The sequence below is a fragment of the Fukomys damarensis genome, unplaced genomic scaffold (assembly GCF_012274545.1).
Source record: "Fukomys damarensis isolate Sample0158 unplaced genomic scaffold, DMR_v1.0_HiC HiC_scaffold_35, whole genome shotgun sequence".
Taxonomy (NCBI): Eukaryota; Metazoa; Chordata; class Mammalia; order Rodentia; family Bathyergidae; genus Fukomys; species Fukomys damarensis.
Genome location: NW_022900947.1, coordinates 3,452,064 through 3,470,971, shown reverse-complemented (window position 1 = coordinate 3,470,971; position 18,908 = coordinate 3,452,064). Strand labels below are relative to the sequence as shown.

The following is an 18,908-nucleotide window of genomic DNA, read 5'->3' as shown; positions in this document are numbered from 1 at the left end:
TAAATACCGGAAATGTCTTTTTAGTTTATTACGGTTAAACTGGTATTAATACTCCCTCTTTCTTCAAACACAACCCATCATTCTTGGCTTTTTGGATCACCACTTGTGATGCGCCATCCCCTTCAGCGGAGAAGGCCAGTCTCCCCGCTGCTGGAGATGGCTGGCACAGGCCTGGTCCATTAGGCCCTCCACAGGTAGTGCCTCTGCTGAAGTCACTTCCTTTCCTGTGTGGCCCACATCCAGAGGGCCCTGTCTTCTCTGGGACAAGATTGAAGGGTCTCTCCAGAGCTCCTTGTGGCACCTGCTGTAGCCTTTGTTAAACTGCATTGTAGCAAAGTCTCTGCTCATTCCCTTCCTCAGGTGTTGATCCCTAAAAATTGTACCTGAACTCTAGTTCTCTTCACCTTAAAGAGTCTGCTTCCTGAGCCACCTAAATGGTAGAAACACAAGCAACAGAAAGCCATGTGTCACAGCTGTCAACCACCATGACTTCAGAGGACGGGGAGAGGTCTAGGAAAGCTTTACAGAACAAGGGGTTGAGTTTAGCCTTGGATGGCGAGTATAGCTTCCAACCTCAGGAAGAATAAATGCTGTGGTACCCAGCGGGGGAGGAGTGAGTTCAGGGAAATTGTGAGCCAGGATACGACAGCAAGAAAGCTGTATTCATTGCCAAAACTAAAAATTTGACGTTGGGGCAGTACAAGTCAGATCATATCGCATCCCATTTTACCAGTTTGGCACTAATGCCCTTTTTCTGTTCCAGGATACTGCATTTCATTGGGTGGTCAAGCTTTCATATGGGTAGTGCTTTAAAATGACAAAAACTTAAGATAGAAAAGTGATTCCTCCTCTCCCCACTTTCCAGGTCACCTAGGAGGAAACCATGTTTGAATTTGTGTAAAACTAATAAACAGTGGGCCAGGGCTGTAGCTCAGTGGCACCACTGCCTGTCTTGCAAGTGCAAGGCCCTGAGTTTGATCACCGGTACCAAAAAAAGGAAGGACGAGTGTTCAAACATACAGTGGTACCTCTGTTCATGAACTTGGTTCTTCCCATGATGCTGATGACAAACCGAGTTGCATGAAAACCAAATCAGATTCAGTGGTTAAGGGTCAGTGTTGACCTTAGGGGGAGATTTGATTTGGTTCTTCACCACCAGCTCAGTTTGCAACCAGAATCATGAAGAGAACTGAGTTTGTGAACTGAGGTACCAGTGTATAAACCCCAAATAAATGGGAGTGCTCCGTGTAACCCTTAACGTGTGCCCACACACGCACACCTCAAAATGCAGCTTGGAGGTGTTTTTTTTTGTTGCCCTTTGTGGTGCTAGGGACTGAACTAAGGTCTTGCATGTGCTAAACATACATCCTTCTACTAAGCTACAACCCAGTTTTCCTTGCAATTGGAAGGTGAAATGTGGCATTTGTAACTCGATGAGGAACCATCCTGAGAGGCAGGCAGTCTTACCTGCTGTATAATCATTAAGTTGCATGTGACTGGTTGCCAGAACTTATTTTTTTCTTTTTGTACTGGGGATCAAACTCAGGTCCTTGCGCTTGCAAGGCAAACAGTGGAACCACTGGGCTAAATCCCCAGCCCTAGAACTTAACTATAGATCTATGTGTTGGTCCTTTGCCTGGCTGCAGAGCAGGTCTGGAACCACTGCGGAAAAGCCTGGCGGGGTTCTAAGGTTCTGGTGCTGCCAAGGCCACCTCAAGCTGGGGCCTGTCTGCTCAGTGGCTGCGGGAGCCCAGAGGTGTGGCCTGACCACGCCTGAAAGATGAGAACAGCGCAGGGAGACAGAGGTGCCCTCTGGAAAGCAAGAACCTGCTGGCCACTCTTGGCAGAGTCAGGCTGAGCAGACCCCAAAGGACTCCTGGGCCAAGGCCTCTGCATCCTGAAGTTGCATCGCCATGAGGGCCCCAGGAAAGAAGGTGGATTTCAGTCTGGTGGACACCCTGGCACGACTGGCACAGCCCGTAACAGCACTGTGGCGGGACAAGGGCATTGCCGAGTATTTGACTGCAGACACAGATGCATGGAGAAAGCGGGAAGGTAGCTGTGGAGGAAACAGGGCCACAGGTCTCAGAAATGCACTGGGGACTGCAGTGGGAAGGTCACGCTGCAGGCTGGGGTCAGAAAGAAGGGCCGGAGGACAGGTGGGAGGTGGGGGCAAGCCCCAGGTCACCCTTAGAAATGAGTGGCCCAGGGATGGCACAGCCGCTTGAGATGAGGAGGCCGATGGCACCCCGAGTCGTGGCAGGCCCGGGGTGGGGCCACAGCAGGAGCCAGCTGCGGGAGTGTGGAGCCCATGGCGGGAATGCGATGTCGGTCAGCGGTCAGCATGGGCCCCAGAGGAGCTCCCTGGGGTGGGTGCTGGGAAGGGAGTGGCCGCCCGGGCGGGAGGGGCTTCCTGAGAGGTCACCTGACCCCAGGGCCTAGGAAGGGGTTGGGCAGACTAGAGTGGAGAGCATCATGGAAACCTGGCAGGGAGGGAGGAAGGGGATTAGAAAACTAAGATGTGTTATGCACAGGTACCAACTCCCAGATTCATGGCGGGGACCAATAACCTGTCTTCCGGCTGCGTGACCTCCAAAATGAGTGATTTGAAGTCAACCTGGGACAAGCGAAGCTAGAGGATTCATTTAGGGGTGTCCTTGGTAGCAGCGCCATGTGTCACAGTGTCAGATAAATGCAGCAGTTTCCCAGGGACGGTGTGGCACACTGCCCACATGGGGAGGCTTGGACGGCGGACCTGTGTTCCTAGGGCTCTGGAGGCCGGAAGTCTTGACGGCAGTGCTGCTGGCCCTGGTCCCCTGGCAGCACTGGAGACCTCAATTTCTGAGGTCTTGGAGAACCTGGGTTTGGGAGGGGTACTATTCAATCCAGTACAAATAGTAACTAGGAAAAGTTTAACATATGGCAGTTTTTCTTTTTTTCTTTCTTTCTTTTTTTTTTGCTACCTGGGATCAAATTCAGGACCTTGCGCTTGCAAGGCAGGCACGGTGCCACTGAGCTAAATCCCCAGTGGCAGTTTTTAATACATGCAAAAGCTTTTTTTGTTTGTTTGTTTCTTTTTTTTTTTGTTTTTTTTTTTTTTTTTTTTTTTTTTTTTTTGAGACATAGTCTCACTGTGTAGTCCATGCTGGCCTCAAACTCGAAGCAAACGTCTGCCTCAGCCTCTTGATTGCTGGGTTTACAGGTGTATGCTACCATGTCTGGCTAATATATTAAAAATCTTTATGCATACAATTATATCAGAATACATTAAAGAACAACCAAAGGCAAGTGTATGGAATACACCTGTAATTCCAGCACACTGAGAGGCTGGAGCAGTAGGATTGCCAGTTTGAGCCTAGCCTGGGCAACAGGGCGTAGCAAAACAAGTTTGAAAATTGTTTAAAGTTAGGGCTGGGATAAGGAAGGATGAGCTTCAGACATTCGTAACTCAATGGATGCACCTTGAGACCACACTCTTAAGTGAAATAAATCGACACACATGTTTAAATACCACATTGTTTCTCTGGTGCCAGAAACCAAAAATGAAAGTAAGGACTGAAATGTACTGGGAAATGGGAAGAAAATGTTCAGATGGGAAGGGAAATAAGGGAGGAGAGAGGGAGGAAGGAAGGGAGGGACAAGAAAAAACAGGGAAAATGGAAACAAAGCTTCTGTGCAAAGGGAGGGGAGGGGAGAAAAGAGGCAGGAGGTGTCATGTTCAGGTACAGACGCTCTAGGATGAGCGTGCGTTATGTGTGTACCAATGAACGCTGTGATATGAAATAAAGAAAAGTAATTAATAAAAATTTAAAAGTTAGGGCTGAAGATGTAGCTAGCTTAGTAGTAGATCACTTGCCTAATATGTACAAGACCCAAGGTTCAATCCCTAGCACCACAAAAAAAAAGGCAAATTTTTAAAAATGAAAGAGGGCTGGGGACACAGCCGAATGCAGAGGTTCTACATTCAATACCAATACTGAAAACAAAAACAAAAAAGCAGAGCGACAGTGTTGTCGTTCTCCAAACTGGGGTGCGATCGTTACTCCAGGTCCTGAGGATTTCTCACTGTGTAGCCCAACTGGCCTCAAACTCACAGCAAACCTCCTGCTTCAGCCTCCCGAGTGCTGGGATCACAAGTGTGCACCACCACGCCCGGCTCCATCCCATGGTTCTTCCTCCAGTGGCCCAAGAATGAACACGAAGGGGCTCTGGCCACAAACCGGCTTCACCGCTCCCAGCACTGAGGGTTCCACACAGGCTGTAGTCAAGGCTCCCCTCAGCGGTGAGCGTCTACATGCAGAGCTGACCAAAGCTTAAGGAAGCGAGGGACAGACACAAGGCAAAGACAGAGACACAATGTCCCTGTGTCTCCTTCCAATCACCCGTCAGATGTCTGCAGGCCCAAGCGAAAAGTCAGCATTGCAGCAGAAGTGGCCTTCAGGTCCCTGAAAAGTAACCCAGGCAACCATCACCACCGCGACCAGCCAGGGCGAGAGGGTTACCACAGTGTGGGACAGCCGGCATGGCCCCCAGAATCGTCATCTGCAAGTCAATAGAACGAGGGAAGCGAGCAGGCTTATCTAGTTTTCCTTGGTAACACAATAAACCAGTGCAGTCCCAATAAAAATCTCCGCAGAAGAGCCAGAGCACTGCTGAAGTGGGAGCAGGTGGGGGCCTGACTTATTTGACCAAGTATGATCTTTACTATGAAGCCAGTGGAGCCTGTGTACATTCTGGAGGAAAGAAAAAAGAAACAAGGACCCAGTCTGTCCCAAAGGTCCCAGAGGAGAGGAAGAAGTCAAGGCAAGACTTTAGGGGCCTGGATGCCCTTTCCCACATTCTTAGGATGAGGGAGGACAAAGACTAATTCCTAACCGTACTCAAATGAGTCTGCAGACCGAGTTTCAAACCCACCCCCTTTTTTTTTTTTTTTTTTTTTTTTTTTTTTTTTTAGTGTTTTGAGACAAGGTCTCACTGTGTAGTCCAGGCTGGCCTCAAATGCACAACAACCCTCCTGCTTCAGCCTCCTGAGTGCCGGGATTGCAGGGGTGTGCCATCATCAAACCCACTTCTAACCAGATCCTTCTACATCCTTGTGCTGCTGTGGGAACGAGTTACCACAGGCACAGAGGCACCGGCTACACATTTGTGCCATGATTTCCGTCCAGAGCTCCAGTATGGAGCAGCAGCAGCCGACCCTGAGGGGGAGGCTGTGGAAGGAAACCAGGGCAGGCCAGCAGCACCAAGGCTGCGGGTGGGATCCAGGCCCTCCCTAGTTAACTCCTCCCTCCAGGACATGCTCCTGTCCTTGCACACAGCCACCTGCTCTCAGAAGCAGCAGTGGTTCAAGTCCTTCCGGTACGTAGGATTTGTCTAACCTGACGCGCGCGCACGCGCGCACACACACACACACACACACACGTGCGCGCACGCGTGCACTCAGACATGCTGGGGTTCAAATCCCCACGCCCCAGGGCCTGCAGGGGGTCATCTCAGGCTTGAGTGAGCTCCAGTTTCCTCAGCCTCTTTACCAACACTCACGGGATGTGGAAAGGGAACAGTTGCCAACTGCTCAGGCCTCACAAAAGACCCCTCAGACTCGGATATCCTTTTGCTGGAACTTTCTGGGGAAAGACAGTCACAGCTCATGGTGGGATGAATGGTTTTATTTACTTTTCTCTCTTGCTGTTCCTAGTTAACATCAGTGCTACCCTTGGTGTTGAGCAGGGCTGCACCACCCTTCTGTCAACAAACCTGCCTAGATCACCGCTGTTAGGGACCTGAAGCCGCCATCACAGGCTGCATTTTCCTGGTGCTTCTTGGCTCTTAGAGACCTCATGCTCTTATCTCTAGTTTCCCTTCCCCCAAGGCCACAGCGGTCCGGAGAGGTTAAACCTGTTTCTCCAGGACCAAACCCATAAAGGGCAGCCTGGCCTGTGAGGGGTTAAAGGCAGCCCGCTCCTCATAAGTAAGCAGTAGCCGGGCCCAAAATGATAAAAGGACCTTCCTCTCTTTTCCTCTCTGCTCTCTCTCTTCTATCTTCCCTCTCTCCCCCTCTGCTCCCGCTCCCTGAATAAAGTCTCCAGTCGGACCTCTCGGTGTGTGCGTGGCCTAGGTGTTGAGCGTCACTGTTCCCTTTCAACGGCCCCCAACTTCACTAGGAACCGGGAGTGCAGCGCAGGCGAGGACGCTGGGAGGCGAGAACCGTCTCCCAGCTCCTCCCTGACTTGCCTCTCTCTAGTCTCCCAGCCGGCTCCCCTTCCTGCTGAGAGGCCACGACCAAATTCCAGATGTGATTCCCACTCGTGACCCTCAGCTAGATGGAAGTTAGTGAGACCCCGCGTCACAGCCCGCACCCCAGCCTCGGAAACCTCAGCCTGGGGGAGGGAGAGGGCGCGAGCTGACCACCGCGCCTGCGCGACCCTGAGCGCCTCCGCAAGTGTCGCGGGCCGCAAGGAAGGGGCGAGACTGTGAGGGCCCGGCCTATCAGGAGAGGCACTGGAGCCCTGTGGGGCCATCTCGGTTTCCCTGGAAACGCTGGGAGCTTGAAGTTGCCTAGAGACAGAGCCCAGCCTGGTGGACAGCAGGTGGGGACACACGGGAACGAGGCGGGGACAGAGGGATCGGCAGGGTCGCGGCCAGTACAGGGAGGAGGGGTGGGCGGTTTCTCCCTTCCCTGCGTAGTTGAGGAGAGAGCATGATCTGCTGTGGACCTTGGAGCCCCGGGGTGAGGAGGACCTCCGTCACCAGGGGGAGTGGTGGACACGCGTGAAGGACAGTCGTGGCTTTGCTTCTGTGGGCCCGGGATGTGACAGTCTCGGCTCAGAAGTCATGAAGCCAAGACTTTCCCTCGCTTATCTGTTGGTAAAGAGCCTAGCTGCGTGGACAGAGGAAACCATTTTTTTCTGCCTCGATTTCCCCCTATTTTTCTATTTGTGTTTTCACCACATTAAACGTTAAATGTCCAATACCATGCTTCAAATCTTAGATTATGAGTTTTGTTTTTGTTGTTTCTGGTACAGTACTGGGAATTGAATCCAGGGCCAGAGCACAGAGCTACATCTTCAGTCCTTTTTTAAGATTTATTTATATTGAGACAAGCTGTCTCTAAGTGCTGAAATTGTCTAGACTGGACCCAAACTTGCGATCCTCCTGTCTCAGCCTCCAGAAGTGCTGGGACTACAGGCCCAAGCCACCACTCCCTGGCTTTCTGTTTGTGATAGATCTCCCTGTTTCAATTTGTAAGCCAGCCTAGCCGCGAGTTTGCATTCCTCCTGCCTCAGCCTCCTGAGTACTGGGATTACAGATGTGTGCCACCATAGCCTTCATGTAATTTTTAAAAATTGATACTGCGTTCACTTTAACTTTTTTTTTTGGTACCGGGAATTGAACTAGGGTCCTCACACTTGCAAGGCAGGCGGCAGTGCATTCACTTTAGAAATGACAGCTTTTAATAAAATGTTTCCGCGTAAAGGAACATGCCCCAGAACAAAAGCTGCTGTGTGGCTGTGTTTGTTACAGGGAATTCATATGGTCTTAAAGTCTGGAAGTTCGCCCTTGTGCTTTGCCATCTTTTTGTGCATTCTGGAATTTGAGGACAGAGGTCTACAGGGGAGGTGACACTTGGTTGTTTGTTTCTGCTGGATCAGGAGCCCAGATTCCAGTCTCAGGTGTGGCTGTGGCTGCTTTAGATAAAACTGGGGATCCCAGAAGATTCTTGGGTGTGTGCGGTGGAATGGGGGAATGGGGCTCTGCAGTGCATTGGACCAAAGGAGGAAGCTGGGTTTTAACGGAACTGGCCGTGTAACTGGCGGGTGACTGAGAACGAGGACACTCAGGAGTCTGAGACAGGAGGAGCACCATGAGTTCAAGGCCAGCCTGGGTTACAGAGTGAGACCTGTCTCAAATAAGGAAAACAAAACAAAACAAAATGGCTCATTGCAGTGGGAGAGAGGTTTGAGCCACAGGAAGCAAAGAAGGAAGGGCCCTCCAGAAGCAGATGGTCGGCCACCCATGCCCCACCTTCAGAGGGCGGAAGTGCTTTCACGCCACAAGCTTCCCTGTGACCCGCGAGGTTAAAGCTTGAGAAAGCTTTGCCAGACAATGTGGCAGGAACCAAAGACTTCGCAGAGACCATCTTGGGCTGGGACAGTGGAATCTGAGCTGCTCCCATGAACTGAGTGCTTGTAGGACTGGATCGGATATTTGTAAGATGCTTAGAACAATGCCTGGCCTCAGGAAGAGCTACCTAAGTACTCTGGGACGCTGAGACGTGAGAATTCCAAGTCGGAGCCCAGCCTGGGCAACTTAGCAAAACCTTGTCTCAAACTGCAAAATAGAGCCAGGGATTTAGCTGTGTCTCCACCGCCTACCTTGCAAGCACAAGGTCCCAAGTTCAATCCCTGGTACAAAAAAAAAAAAAAAAAAAAAAAAAAAAAAAAAAAAAATAGACACAAGGTATCTAGGTAAAAAGTCTCCCAAGCGGGTGGACCAATCAAGGATCACACAAGACTCAAGAGCTAAGGGGCACAGTGGGGGACAAGGAGCTCAAAGGGTGCAGTCTCCACCCTGCCATGGCACTGGAAACAGGATTTTCACTGCCATCCGTGATGAGGCCCAGGCTGCAGCTGCAGCAGCAGGGGGCGCCTTGGGCAGCGCCATTGCAAGACAGGGCGAGAAGGTGTGGCCTAGGGCTGGGTGTGGCCCTGGAGCTGCACAACCCAGACAGAAGGGTGACGTCTGCGGTCTCACTAGGCTGCAGGCCAGGGCAGGACTGCATTCCCATCCCTGCCTTCCGGCCTGACTTATTTTCTCCAGCTTCTCCAAAGCCCAATAACTGTGAATGTCAACAACAGTTACTTGGGAGAGATGCTGGCCCCGGTGTTTTCTTCTTGACCCTCCCCAGTATTGAAGATTCATGAAAATAATACGAAGAGTCAATAAAGATCGGGCCAGTCTGTCAGCCCAGGTGTAGGGTGCTCAGCTGTCGCTCAGCACTCTGGGAGCTGAGGGAGGAGGATCGCATGGTCAGGCCCAGCCTGGATAACTTAGCAACTTAGCAAGACCTTGTGTCAAACTTGAAAATAAATGGGAATGGGACAAAATTAATTTTTTAAAATTAAAAACAAAAAGGTGGTGGATGTAGTTCAGTGCAAAGGCCCTGGGTTCAGTGCCCAGCACTGCGAAAAGGGGAGAAGGGATCGGGTTTCAATGTTTTTGTTCCCTACAGTTCCCAGTATTTACAATGAATGCGAAGTAATATAGTGTCAGTAAAGGTTAAAAGTATAATATTTACTGGTCTTCAAACTTTTGGGCCATTGACTCCATAGTCTGTCTCATTTCTGGGGGCCCAGAAAAGGGGGCAGGTAGGCAGCAGTCAGCAGGTTTCTATCAAGCACCCCCAGAAGTCACACACCCTGTCCAGGTCGGTGCGGCTCACCTTCACTGAGGGCCAGCATCCCAGGCACCCAATTCGTGGTCCTCACACCCCAACGAGGCGGGTGCCATGGTCGCATGATGGGTGACTGAGAACAAGACTCCCTGCTGCCCTCCTCCGCCTTGGGATGCAGTAGGTGCCTGGGGCACTGTTGTTTTTGTCCACGAGCCCACTCTCTCGGAACAAAGGTTCAGGGACTCAGACACTGGAAGGGCAAGGCGCGGAATCACCGAGCAGACTCCGGGGAGGTTTCTGGAACGCTTCCACTTTTAATAAGTTCAGCCAGCAATCTATAAAGTTTTGAAAGAGGGAGTAGCAAAGGGGGAGTAATATATCTGGCTCAACAGGATTGGTTATTGGAGTGTCCTTGGACGGGTGATGGAGGCATCCAACTAGGGGCCACAGCCGGACACAGACAAGGCTCAGCACACGAGCTAGGCCTCTACTGGTGTGCTAGGAGACACACGTGCCGTGCACTTGTCCCAGCCAGACTTGTACCTCGCCTGCAGGGCACTTCTCCACCCAGATGCAATCCAGGGAGAGACAGAGCCCACCGGCTGGGTCTCCCTCCCAGCTCCCGTGAGCAGGATCCCAGCCAGGCTCTGGGCCTCCTGGGGCTCTGGCAGATGCTCCCCAGTGCCAAATGTTTGCACAACTGAATCCAGAGTTTGGGAAACCCAAGTGTCCAGAGCAGACCCAATGTCGGGCTGGGGGAGTACACAGGGCCCTGGCTGCATGGTCTAGGGGCAGGGTGATTCCCAGTGTGGTGGGATTGTCTGATTTCCAAGTTAGGAATCCATATTCTGGGAATGAAATCTTTATTTTATTTTTCTGGTACTAGGGATTGAACACAGGGCATTGAACATTGTAGACATGAGTTCTAGTACTAAAGTACATTCCCAGCTCCACTTCCCTTTTATTTTGGGACAGGTCCTGCCAGGTAGCCCAGGCTGGCCTTGAACACAATGATCCTCCTGCCTCAGCCTCCCAGATAGTGTGGGTTACAGCCCCACCATGCGGGGTTTAGGGTGAAATGCTACATTTGAACATCGGTTACTTATTTCAATGCTATGTTAGCCAATAAAATCTGCCTCTGGACTGAATTCAGTCCAGTGGTCAGGTTCTGGAGACCCAAAGCACTATGTATATTGGGGGATGGATTTTCAGCATTTGGCTAATGAGCCCGTTGGGGCTGGCAGAGCAAAATCTGTCAGGGAGGCCGGCCGTGGGATACTCCAGTAAGGGTCAGTGCCACAGCTCTGAGTCCAGATTCTGTGGGCTGGAAACCCAGCAGAATTCCTGTGTCACAGGCTGGAGCAGGGTGCCTTCTGAAAACCTCTGTCCCCCCTCTCAGGGCCCTCACCTCATGGGACCGGGCCCACCCACACATGGGTCCCTCCTATGCTCTGGGAAATCTGCCAGTTTAAATATCAGCTGCATCTGAACAAGATCTCCCAGCACCATCTCGGCTGGGGTTTGAGCTGCTGAAACTGTAGATGCCCGCAGGCTTGGGCCCAAGAGGCCAGACTGACACAGCTTAGTGGTGGTAACTGTGCTTGGTGCTTGTGCTGTGCTGCAGGCCGCCCCACACCTTACTCACTGCTCAGCCTCCCATCTAAGAGGGGCCATGACCGCCACTGGTTCCTAGGAAACAGATCTTACACCAGGGCAGAGCACTGGTCCACAGCTCCCAGGAAAAGATAAAGGGCAGCACCAAAGCCAGCAACAGTGTTTCCCAGAAGTCAGGCTGTTCGTAAGACCGGCATCTTTCCGGGAAGGCACCATCAGGAAGACGTCTTGCGTGGCCACCCATGCAGAGGAACCACTGCCGCAGCTGCGAGCCAAGGAATGCCAGGCGCTGTGGTGGTCACCGGAAGCCGGGATGAGGGCCCAGGGGAGCAACCAGCTCGGCACGCTGCCCGCTGTTTTCCACAGCACCAGAAAACATTTCCTCACCCACATGTATGCAACACAGCTGCTGCTTCTCCGGACATCACTTCCAGGGTTCAGGAAAGAAGGGGAGACAGACTGAAGGCTTTATTGCATCCTGCAGGGCCAGGCCCCGCACCCCCGTGAAATACCACCTGGCCGGGACTGTGCTGCGGGGCCCTGGCTGCAGGGGGCTGGGCAATGTTCCCAGCACCGCCAGCTGCATAGTCATCATCTGCTAGGCCCTGGGAATCTGATTCAACAATCTCAGCCTCCGCCCTGGTCAAATATTTGCAGAGATATTATCAAGGAGGAAGCCAGATCCCTCAGGACAGGTTTGGGCAGCAGCATAAGGGGAGATACGGGGAGTGGAGCCATGGGACCTGTTTAAGCCTTCCTCCCTCTGAGCCTGGGATTCCCCGCTGTATGCCTGGGGGCTGTGGCAGGTGGCAGGGGGCCTCTCTTCTTCCTTCACTTCCTGCCCTGTCCAGACCCCACCCGTCCCAGCTGTTCCCTGGGTCGGGCAGCCCCGGAGCCCTGAAGCAGGCGTGGCCCAGGCCTCCCCAGCCTCCCCATGAGCCTCCCTCTCTCCTGCCTGTACTCCACATCCATCACCCACATCAGCTGCGGAGAGGGCCTCCTGCCAGGTGTGTGGCACACGCCTGTAATCCCGGCACTGAGGAGGCTGAGGCAGGAGAATCACTGAGAGTTTGAGAACAGCCTGGCCTACACAGTCAGATTAGTCCAGCGAGAACTACATAGTAAGACCCTGCCTCAGATCTGGCCATAAGCCCCCCCGCAACCCCCAGTTAAAAAATGCTGCTGGCCTTTGCTCCTGCCCATCAGGATCAGCCGGAGCTCCAAACCCAGAGGGGAGCAACAGCACCAGCACCTGTGAGGGTCTCCCTGCAGCTGTGAGGTGAAAGAGGACCATGCTTTGGGGCCTTCCCTGGCCTTCTCCACCCCAAGCCACCTTCACTTTAAACCCCACTGTCCCTACCCACAGTGCCCAGCATTAAGGGCTCTGTGTCCCCTTGCCCAACGCTGCTGTCCACCGTGCCCTCCAGCCCCTCACTCCAGTTCACTCCCCAGGTGCTGGTCATGGCCAGCCTGGGCCTGCCTTCCTCCGTGGCCCTCCTCGGCCCCTCTCCCTTGCTGCTCCCAACTGGCTGGGGACCCGGATGCCAGGCTCTGATCTCACCCACGATGCATCTCTCAGCCCAGAGCTCCTGGGCGCACACCAGGGCCTTGGGTCACCCCCACCGGGCCCAGAGTCCTCCTCTGCACCCCTCCCTGACCACACTCCAGACAGGAATGAGTCACTTCCTGAGAGCCATCCTGGAGCCCTGCGGTCTTAGACACAGGCCGAGCAGGCGGAGCTAGCCTGCCTGCCTCACCACATACTGAAGGCTTTCTCCAAGATTTTCAATTCTCCCTCCCGCCAGACTCACCGGAGACCTTTCAGGCCTTGTCAGAGGTGAGGTGGCAACATCCTGCAGGCTGGCAACTCTGAGCTTTCCTTATCCTCCTCATCCATCCCGGAGGTGAGGCCCTGGCCCCCGGGACTCTCAGGGCTTCCTAGAACGCTGGTTGTAGTGAACATGTAAAACATAGGACTTTGTGACCCCACAAAAAGCAGAATTAAGCAAAGTAAAACTAGAGTGAAATTGAGTGAAGCTTGACAGCTAACAGCTTGACAGCTTGACAGCTGACAGCTTGACAGCTGAGTGTTAGGACAGATAAGAGTTTGCTGTGACGTTTGTGGAATTCCCCCCGACCATCTGCTGTGACACGTGATTGCTGTGACATACGATTAAGAGTTTGAAGTGAGGTAATGGAGAGTGTTGAGGAGTTAACTTAGATAGAACATATGGATGTATTAGATTAGAGATGATTTAAGGTATAAAAGGAGAAGACTACAGACAGATGACGTCGCTTGACGACCCCATCAAGATGACCTGCTGAAGCTCTGCCCGAGACGCAGACACTCTGTTCCAGATCCTGATTGCTGAGCCGAGGATCCTGGTTTCCGAGACGAGAGAACGAAACCAACCCGAGACCGTCATTGACATCGAAGTCGCGGCTCGACCCTGCGAAGCCGAGGACCAGACTACACTCACCAGGTCGTATGCCCCCACCTACAGCATGCTAGGACTTATGATTTGCCTAGAGATATTATGGGCTGGCATTATTTCTATATTGCGCTGGCAATTGTAGTTGTATCCTTTGTGTGGGCTTGTTTCTGTATTGTTAATGAGAGTAAAAGCATTTATGAAAACGAAACCGAATTGACAATCATTGATGCGCTGACCCGTGATCCCGAATCGCAAATCGGTGCTCGCGACACTGGTTTAGGAGAGAAGTCTTGTCATTCTGGTTCTTTCTCTGGCCTTGTGGTCCTGAACACCAGAGGTCCCTGTGTCCAGGAATCTGGACACCAGACTGGCAGCCAGGAGCAGGGGGAGCTGGAGCTGGAGGGGTGAAGAGCTTCTTCCTCAGCCTCCTGATCAGGGTGCCCTGTGGGGACACCAGTCAGCAGGTGGTCCTGGCAAGATCTTTCTCCCCACAGCAGTCTTCCCGGTACCCCCTGCAGCCAGCAGGAGCTGCCACCCCCAGCTCCCTGGGAGCCGTGGGTCTCAGGAAAACCCACCCCATCTGCCACCCAATTCCACCACCCTGTTCTGCTGCTAAGCCCCAGGACCCATGGGCATCTCAGTGCTGTAAGGTAAGCGCTGGCCCCAGAGACCCCAGGCAACCAAATCGGGAGGACTCCAAGGAGCCCAGGGACAGAGATGTGGAACTCAGTCTCCTTTAGGGAAGAAGCAAGCTTTGGCGATCAGTGCAACTCCTGAGTTCCTCACCTCTGGATGAACAGAGGGTCCGTGGGTCTGGGAAATCAGTTACCCGCCCACGTGGGTGGTCAGAGGGCAGACGTCACAAAGGCCAGACACTTGGACCAGTTATTTCCTGTTGCGATCACTCTACCTGTGATGATGACCTCAAAGGTCTGTACAGTAAGACCCTAAATGGGCCGCGTGGCTTCTGCAACATGCTGGAAACCAAAACTCTGAAAAAGACACATTTCTAACTAAATCTTCTGAAAAGTCAAAGATATAGGAAGTGCAGGTTTGAGATTCCCTGCTGCGAATTAGCACCGGCTCCCCATGAGACTTCCAGGTCACCAGCTCCCGCTGTGTGCCAGGCGGCTGCCCTGCAGGACACTCCCTGCCTGCCATGGTCACAGCAACATTCCCAGGTGTCTCCCAACCCATTTAAAGGGGTCCGAAAAACGACCTGCAGATCTGATACAATCCCCATCAAAACACCAATGATAGACACTCTTCACTGATGGGGAAAAAACAATCCCGAAAGTCTTGTAAAAGCACGTAAGACCCAGAACAGCCAAAGCAGCCCTGAGTGAGAAGAGCTGAGCTGGTGAAATCACAATACCCAACTCCCACACGTGTCTCAGCCATGTGAGGGATGCAGCGTGGCACCGACGTGGGACGGAGGGCACAGAAACAAACCCCGGATCCAAGACCAGCTGGTTCTGGATGAAGGAGCCAAAGCACACGTGGGAGAAAGGACAGCCTCTTCATCAAGTGCTGCGGGGGAAACTCCACACATATGAGGCTGAAGCCAGACCCACGCCCCTCACCCTGCGCACAAATCACTTCAAAGTGGATTAAAAGATGCGAACGTAAGCTCTGAAACTCTGGAACTGCTAGAAGAAAAGAGAAAGTCCTAGGCACAGGCAATGACTTCCTGAATAGGACTCCAGAGGCCAGAAAATAATATTGAGAATCAACAGAGGGTCGGGCTCAAAATAAAGAGCTTCCACCCAGCAGAGGAAATAATCAGCAGAGTGAAGACACAGCGACACAGTGAGGAAAACCTTTGCCGGCCACTCTTCTCACAGATGAACGTCCAACACACAGAAGAGCAGGGACGTAGCTCAGTGGTGCCACCACCTGCCTCGCAAGCACAAGGTCCCGAGTTCGATTCCCAGAATCAAAAAATAAATAAAAATAAAAAACCAAGACACATAACAAACGAAAAAACAAAAAAGCCCTCCAAAAGACCTCAGATTATGCAATTAATAAACATGCAAACGAACTGAACAGACACTTCTCAAGATAAGAAGTGAAAAAAATGTTCAACATTTTAAGCATTAGGGAAATGCAAGTCACAACTGCATTGAGTGCTGGGTGTGGTGGCACATACCCAGGATCCCAGCACTCTGGGAGGCTGAGGCAGGAGGGTTTCAAGTTTGAACCCAGGTTGGGCAATTTAACAAGCAAAAATGGGGAAGGGGTGTGCAGCTCAATAAGAAGGCCCCTGGGTTCAATCTCCAGCACTGCAAACAAAACAAACCAAACATGTGAGGAGGGGAAGGGGTGGGGGACCCTTCCGTACAGGAGCATGAACCAGTGCAGCCGTTGTGGACACAGAACTAGAACCACAGCGTCCACCGGACCCAGCTGTACTGAAGGAAGGGAAGGCAGCGCCCTATGGAGGCGCAAATACCCGCCATGACGGCAAGGCTCACAGTGACCGAGACGCACAGCACAGCACATGCAGGGACCATTCGGCCAGCCCGACGGGGGACACAGGAAAGCCGGGTCATTTGCGGGAAAATGGAGAGAACCACAGGTCACCGCGTTAAGTGAAGCACGCTGGGCACAGAAAGCCAAATGATCGCACGTTTTCTGTCTTGTGTGGGAGAGGAGAGGAGAGGAGCGAGGGGTGACTGCGGCCAGATGAGGACCGACATTTCCTGCCTGTCTGAGCGGCCAGAGTGCAGCCGGCCAATCCCGCCACCACCGTCTGGGCTTTCTCGAGCGAGTTGAGATCTCCCTCAGGCAGGCGCGGGCGAGCTACTCCAGCAGGGACTGCTGCGGTCAGTGTCCCTCCCAGGCCTGCTCTGCACCCACAGAAAGCTCTCTGTGTTGCTATTTCAGCCTCGCTTCTGATCTCTGGCCTCACAGACTTGTGATGCTGCAGTGGCCGTTCCTGCCGGGGGTCCCCCCTTCGCACCCCAGCGGTGACAGCTGGTCTAAGAAGTGACTCCAGGGCACCCGCTGTCCCTAGACTGGCAGCCATGGTGACCAGTTCCCTGGAATCTTGCCCCAGAGCCACCTGTAGATCAGCAGGAAATGGAGAGACGCTGTCCCTACTCGCACAGTCCCCAGCAGGGTCACACTGCACCTCCCCGGGGGAAAAGCTCAGCAAAGAAATGTGTCAGGTTTGACACAAGCCCTGTGTGCACCACTGGGTTAACCTCTCAGTACCCCGCTCAGCGGAGGCCCAGGCCCAGGGCCCTGGGGATCTGGGCCACTTGTTGGAGGACAGCTCACTGGGAGAGGAAGGGGCAGAACTTGAACCCAGGTCCTGGCCCTGTGAGGCTCGCATATCTACTCCTTCAGCTGCTGGGGGCGGGTAGAGGGGTCTGCTGCCTCTCAGAGTAGCCAGGCTGCGTTGAAAAGGGGGTGATGCGTCCGTCCCTCGACACCTGGTTCATTCCCCTCACAAACATTCCGTCAGGTCCTGGGTGCCCATCTATGGTGAAGCTTCGGCTGGGTTAAGAGGCAGGGCAGGCCCATCATTCATGACTCACCCAACAAACTCGCAGCAGTCCATTATGCATGCACAGCCCCAGGGAGGGGAGGTCCCGCTGTGACTCAGGGTGACTCCCACACAAGCACAGGTGGACACAGCAGTGAGGCTCCAAGGTGGCCAGGGCAGGGGAAGAAACAGAAAAGGCCAGCTCTGTGCCCAGCCCGCCCCACCCTCTGTGTCAACAAAGCGGGCCTCATAAAGCCTTCAGGTGGCTGGGCCGGGCTCATTTCCTCCTCAGCCCTGACAGCCCCACCACCATGACAGAGCTGGAGAGGGGCATAGGCCTGATGGTCCAGGTCTTCAGCCGGTATTCAACCAGCGAGGGCAACAAGCAGACCCTGACCAAGAGCGAGCTGAAAACGCTGATGGAGAAAGAGCTCCCGGGCTTCCTGCAGGTGAGGCCCGTGGTCTTGCGGGGCACAGAAGCTTTGCAAGGATCGGATCTGGGGCCCCACAGGGGAATGTGGAGCACCCAAGCAGGGAGGGGCCCCGGGTGGCTTCCCTGAAGGGCCTGGTGGGCGTGTGGGCTTCAAACCAGAGCTGGGTGTCCAGGGATTAGTGGGGGCGGCAAGAACAGGACAGGGGGACTCAGGGAGGCCCCGTGTGCCCAGAGTCGTGGTCTCCCTGGGGACCTCCTCGGAGACAGAGGAGAGTCACAGCCTGGCGCGCACAGAAGGTCTGGGCCTAGGGCCAGCCTGTTCACCCAGCAGCCCTGGCAGGTCTGAACAGAGCCCCTTCCAGTCCCTCACCTCCTCCCCACCCTCTCCTCTGCCACCTTCTGCCCTCCTCCATCACTGCCTCCTGTGCTTTGAGGGCCCTGAGCTTCTGCCCACAGCTGAAAACATAGGTCCGCAGGGTTCAGCCCTTCAAGGGTCCTCAGCGCCTCCAAATGTTAGGGCTCTGGCTCCCAAACATGAATTCAGTGAAGACACTTTTGTTTTTCTTTTGAGACGAGGTCTCACTATGTAGCCCAGTCTGTCCTTGAACTCATGGGTGATCCTCCTGCCTCAGTCTCCTGACTGCTAGGATTTGTTTTGTTTTGTTTTGTTTTGCTTTTTGAGACAGGGTCTCACTATGTACTTGAGGCTGACCTGGAACTCACTATGTAGCCCAGGCTGGTCTCGAACTCACAGCGATCCTCCTGCCTCAGCCTCCCGAGTGCTGGGATTACAGGCGTGCACCACCACGCCCAGCCACAATTGGCTGTTTCAGATTTTTTTTCAGATTTACTATTACAGCATAAATTCACACACCCGTCCTGACACACCTGTCCAGGCTGGGAACTTGTGCATTGGGTGTGGGTGTCTTTGATGAGCATCTAATTTGAGGATTTAACGTTTTGGGATATCGATCCCAAAACACGGGGTTCCAAAACAGTGGTTCTGCCGCCTGCTTTGCAAGGGCGAGGACCTGAGTTCGATCCCTGGTTCAAAAAAAACAAAACAACAAAAAACACTGGGGTCAGGGGCAGTGATGCAGATGTTGAGGGGGGTAAAACAAGGTCTCACTATGTAGCCCAGGTGGCCCTCAAACTCCTGGCACTGCTCCTGCCCCAGCCTCCTCAGTGCTGGGATCACAGTCGTGAATCGCCACGCCCAGCTACTGACGAGCAGCTCTGCGGACCAGCGCCTGAGCCAAGGATTCTCCACTCTGGTTCCCTCACAATCACCGGGGTTGCGGGAGCCGGGGAAGCAGAAGGCGTGGGCTGGTCCTCCCTCCCTCCTCAGTCCTGACGGCTGGCCTCGAGGGCCGGCTTCCTCCTGGTTCGCTGAGCGCTGCCTAAGCACCGGCTGCTGCACAGCGCAGGTCCGTGACCGTGACCGTTACCCTCGCTCTAGCTGGGCAGCGCGGCCTGGCGCGCCGGCGTCCGCTTCCTTCTGCGCTTGCGCTTGCGTGGCAGCTTGCGTCACCCCCCACCCAGACG

The 18,908-nt window shown here is 53.5% G+C and overlaps 1 protein-coding gene across 1 annotated transcript in view; it reads left to right on the top strand.

The window, feature by feature from the left end:
- The first annotated feature begins 17,028 nt into the window (after nt 1-17,028).
- S100p (S100 calcium binding protein P) overlaps nt 17,029-18,908 on the top strand; it is a 2,841-nt gene continuing 961 nt past the window's right edge. The window contains exon 1 of the mRNA XM_010641794.3: nt 17,029-17,379. Coding sequence (XP_010640096.1) covers nt 17,242-17,379 — 138 coding nt within the window. The 5' untranslated portion in view covers nt 17,029-17,241. The remainder of the gene's footprint in view (nt 17,380-18,908) is intronic.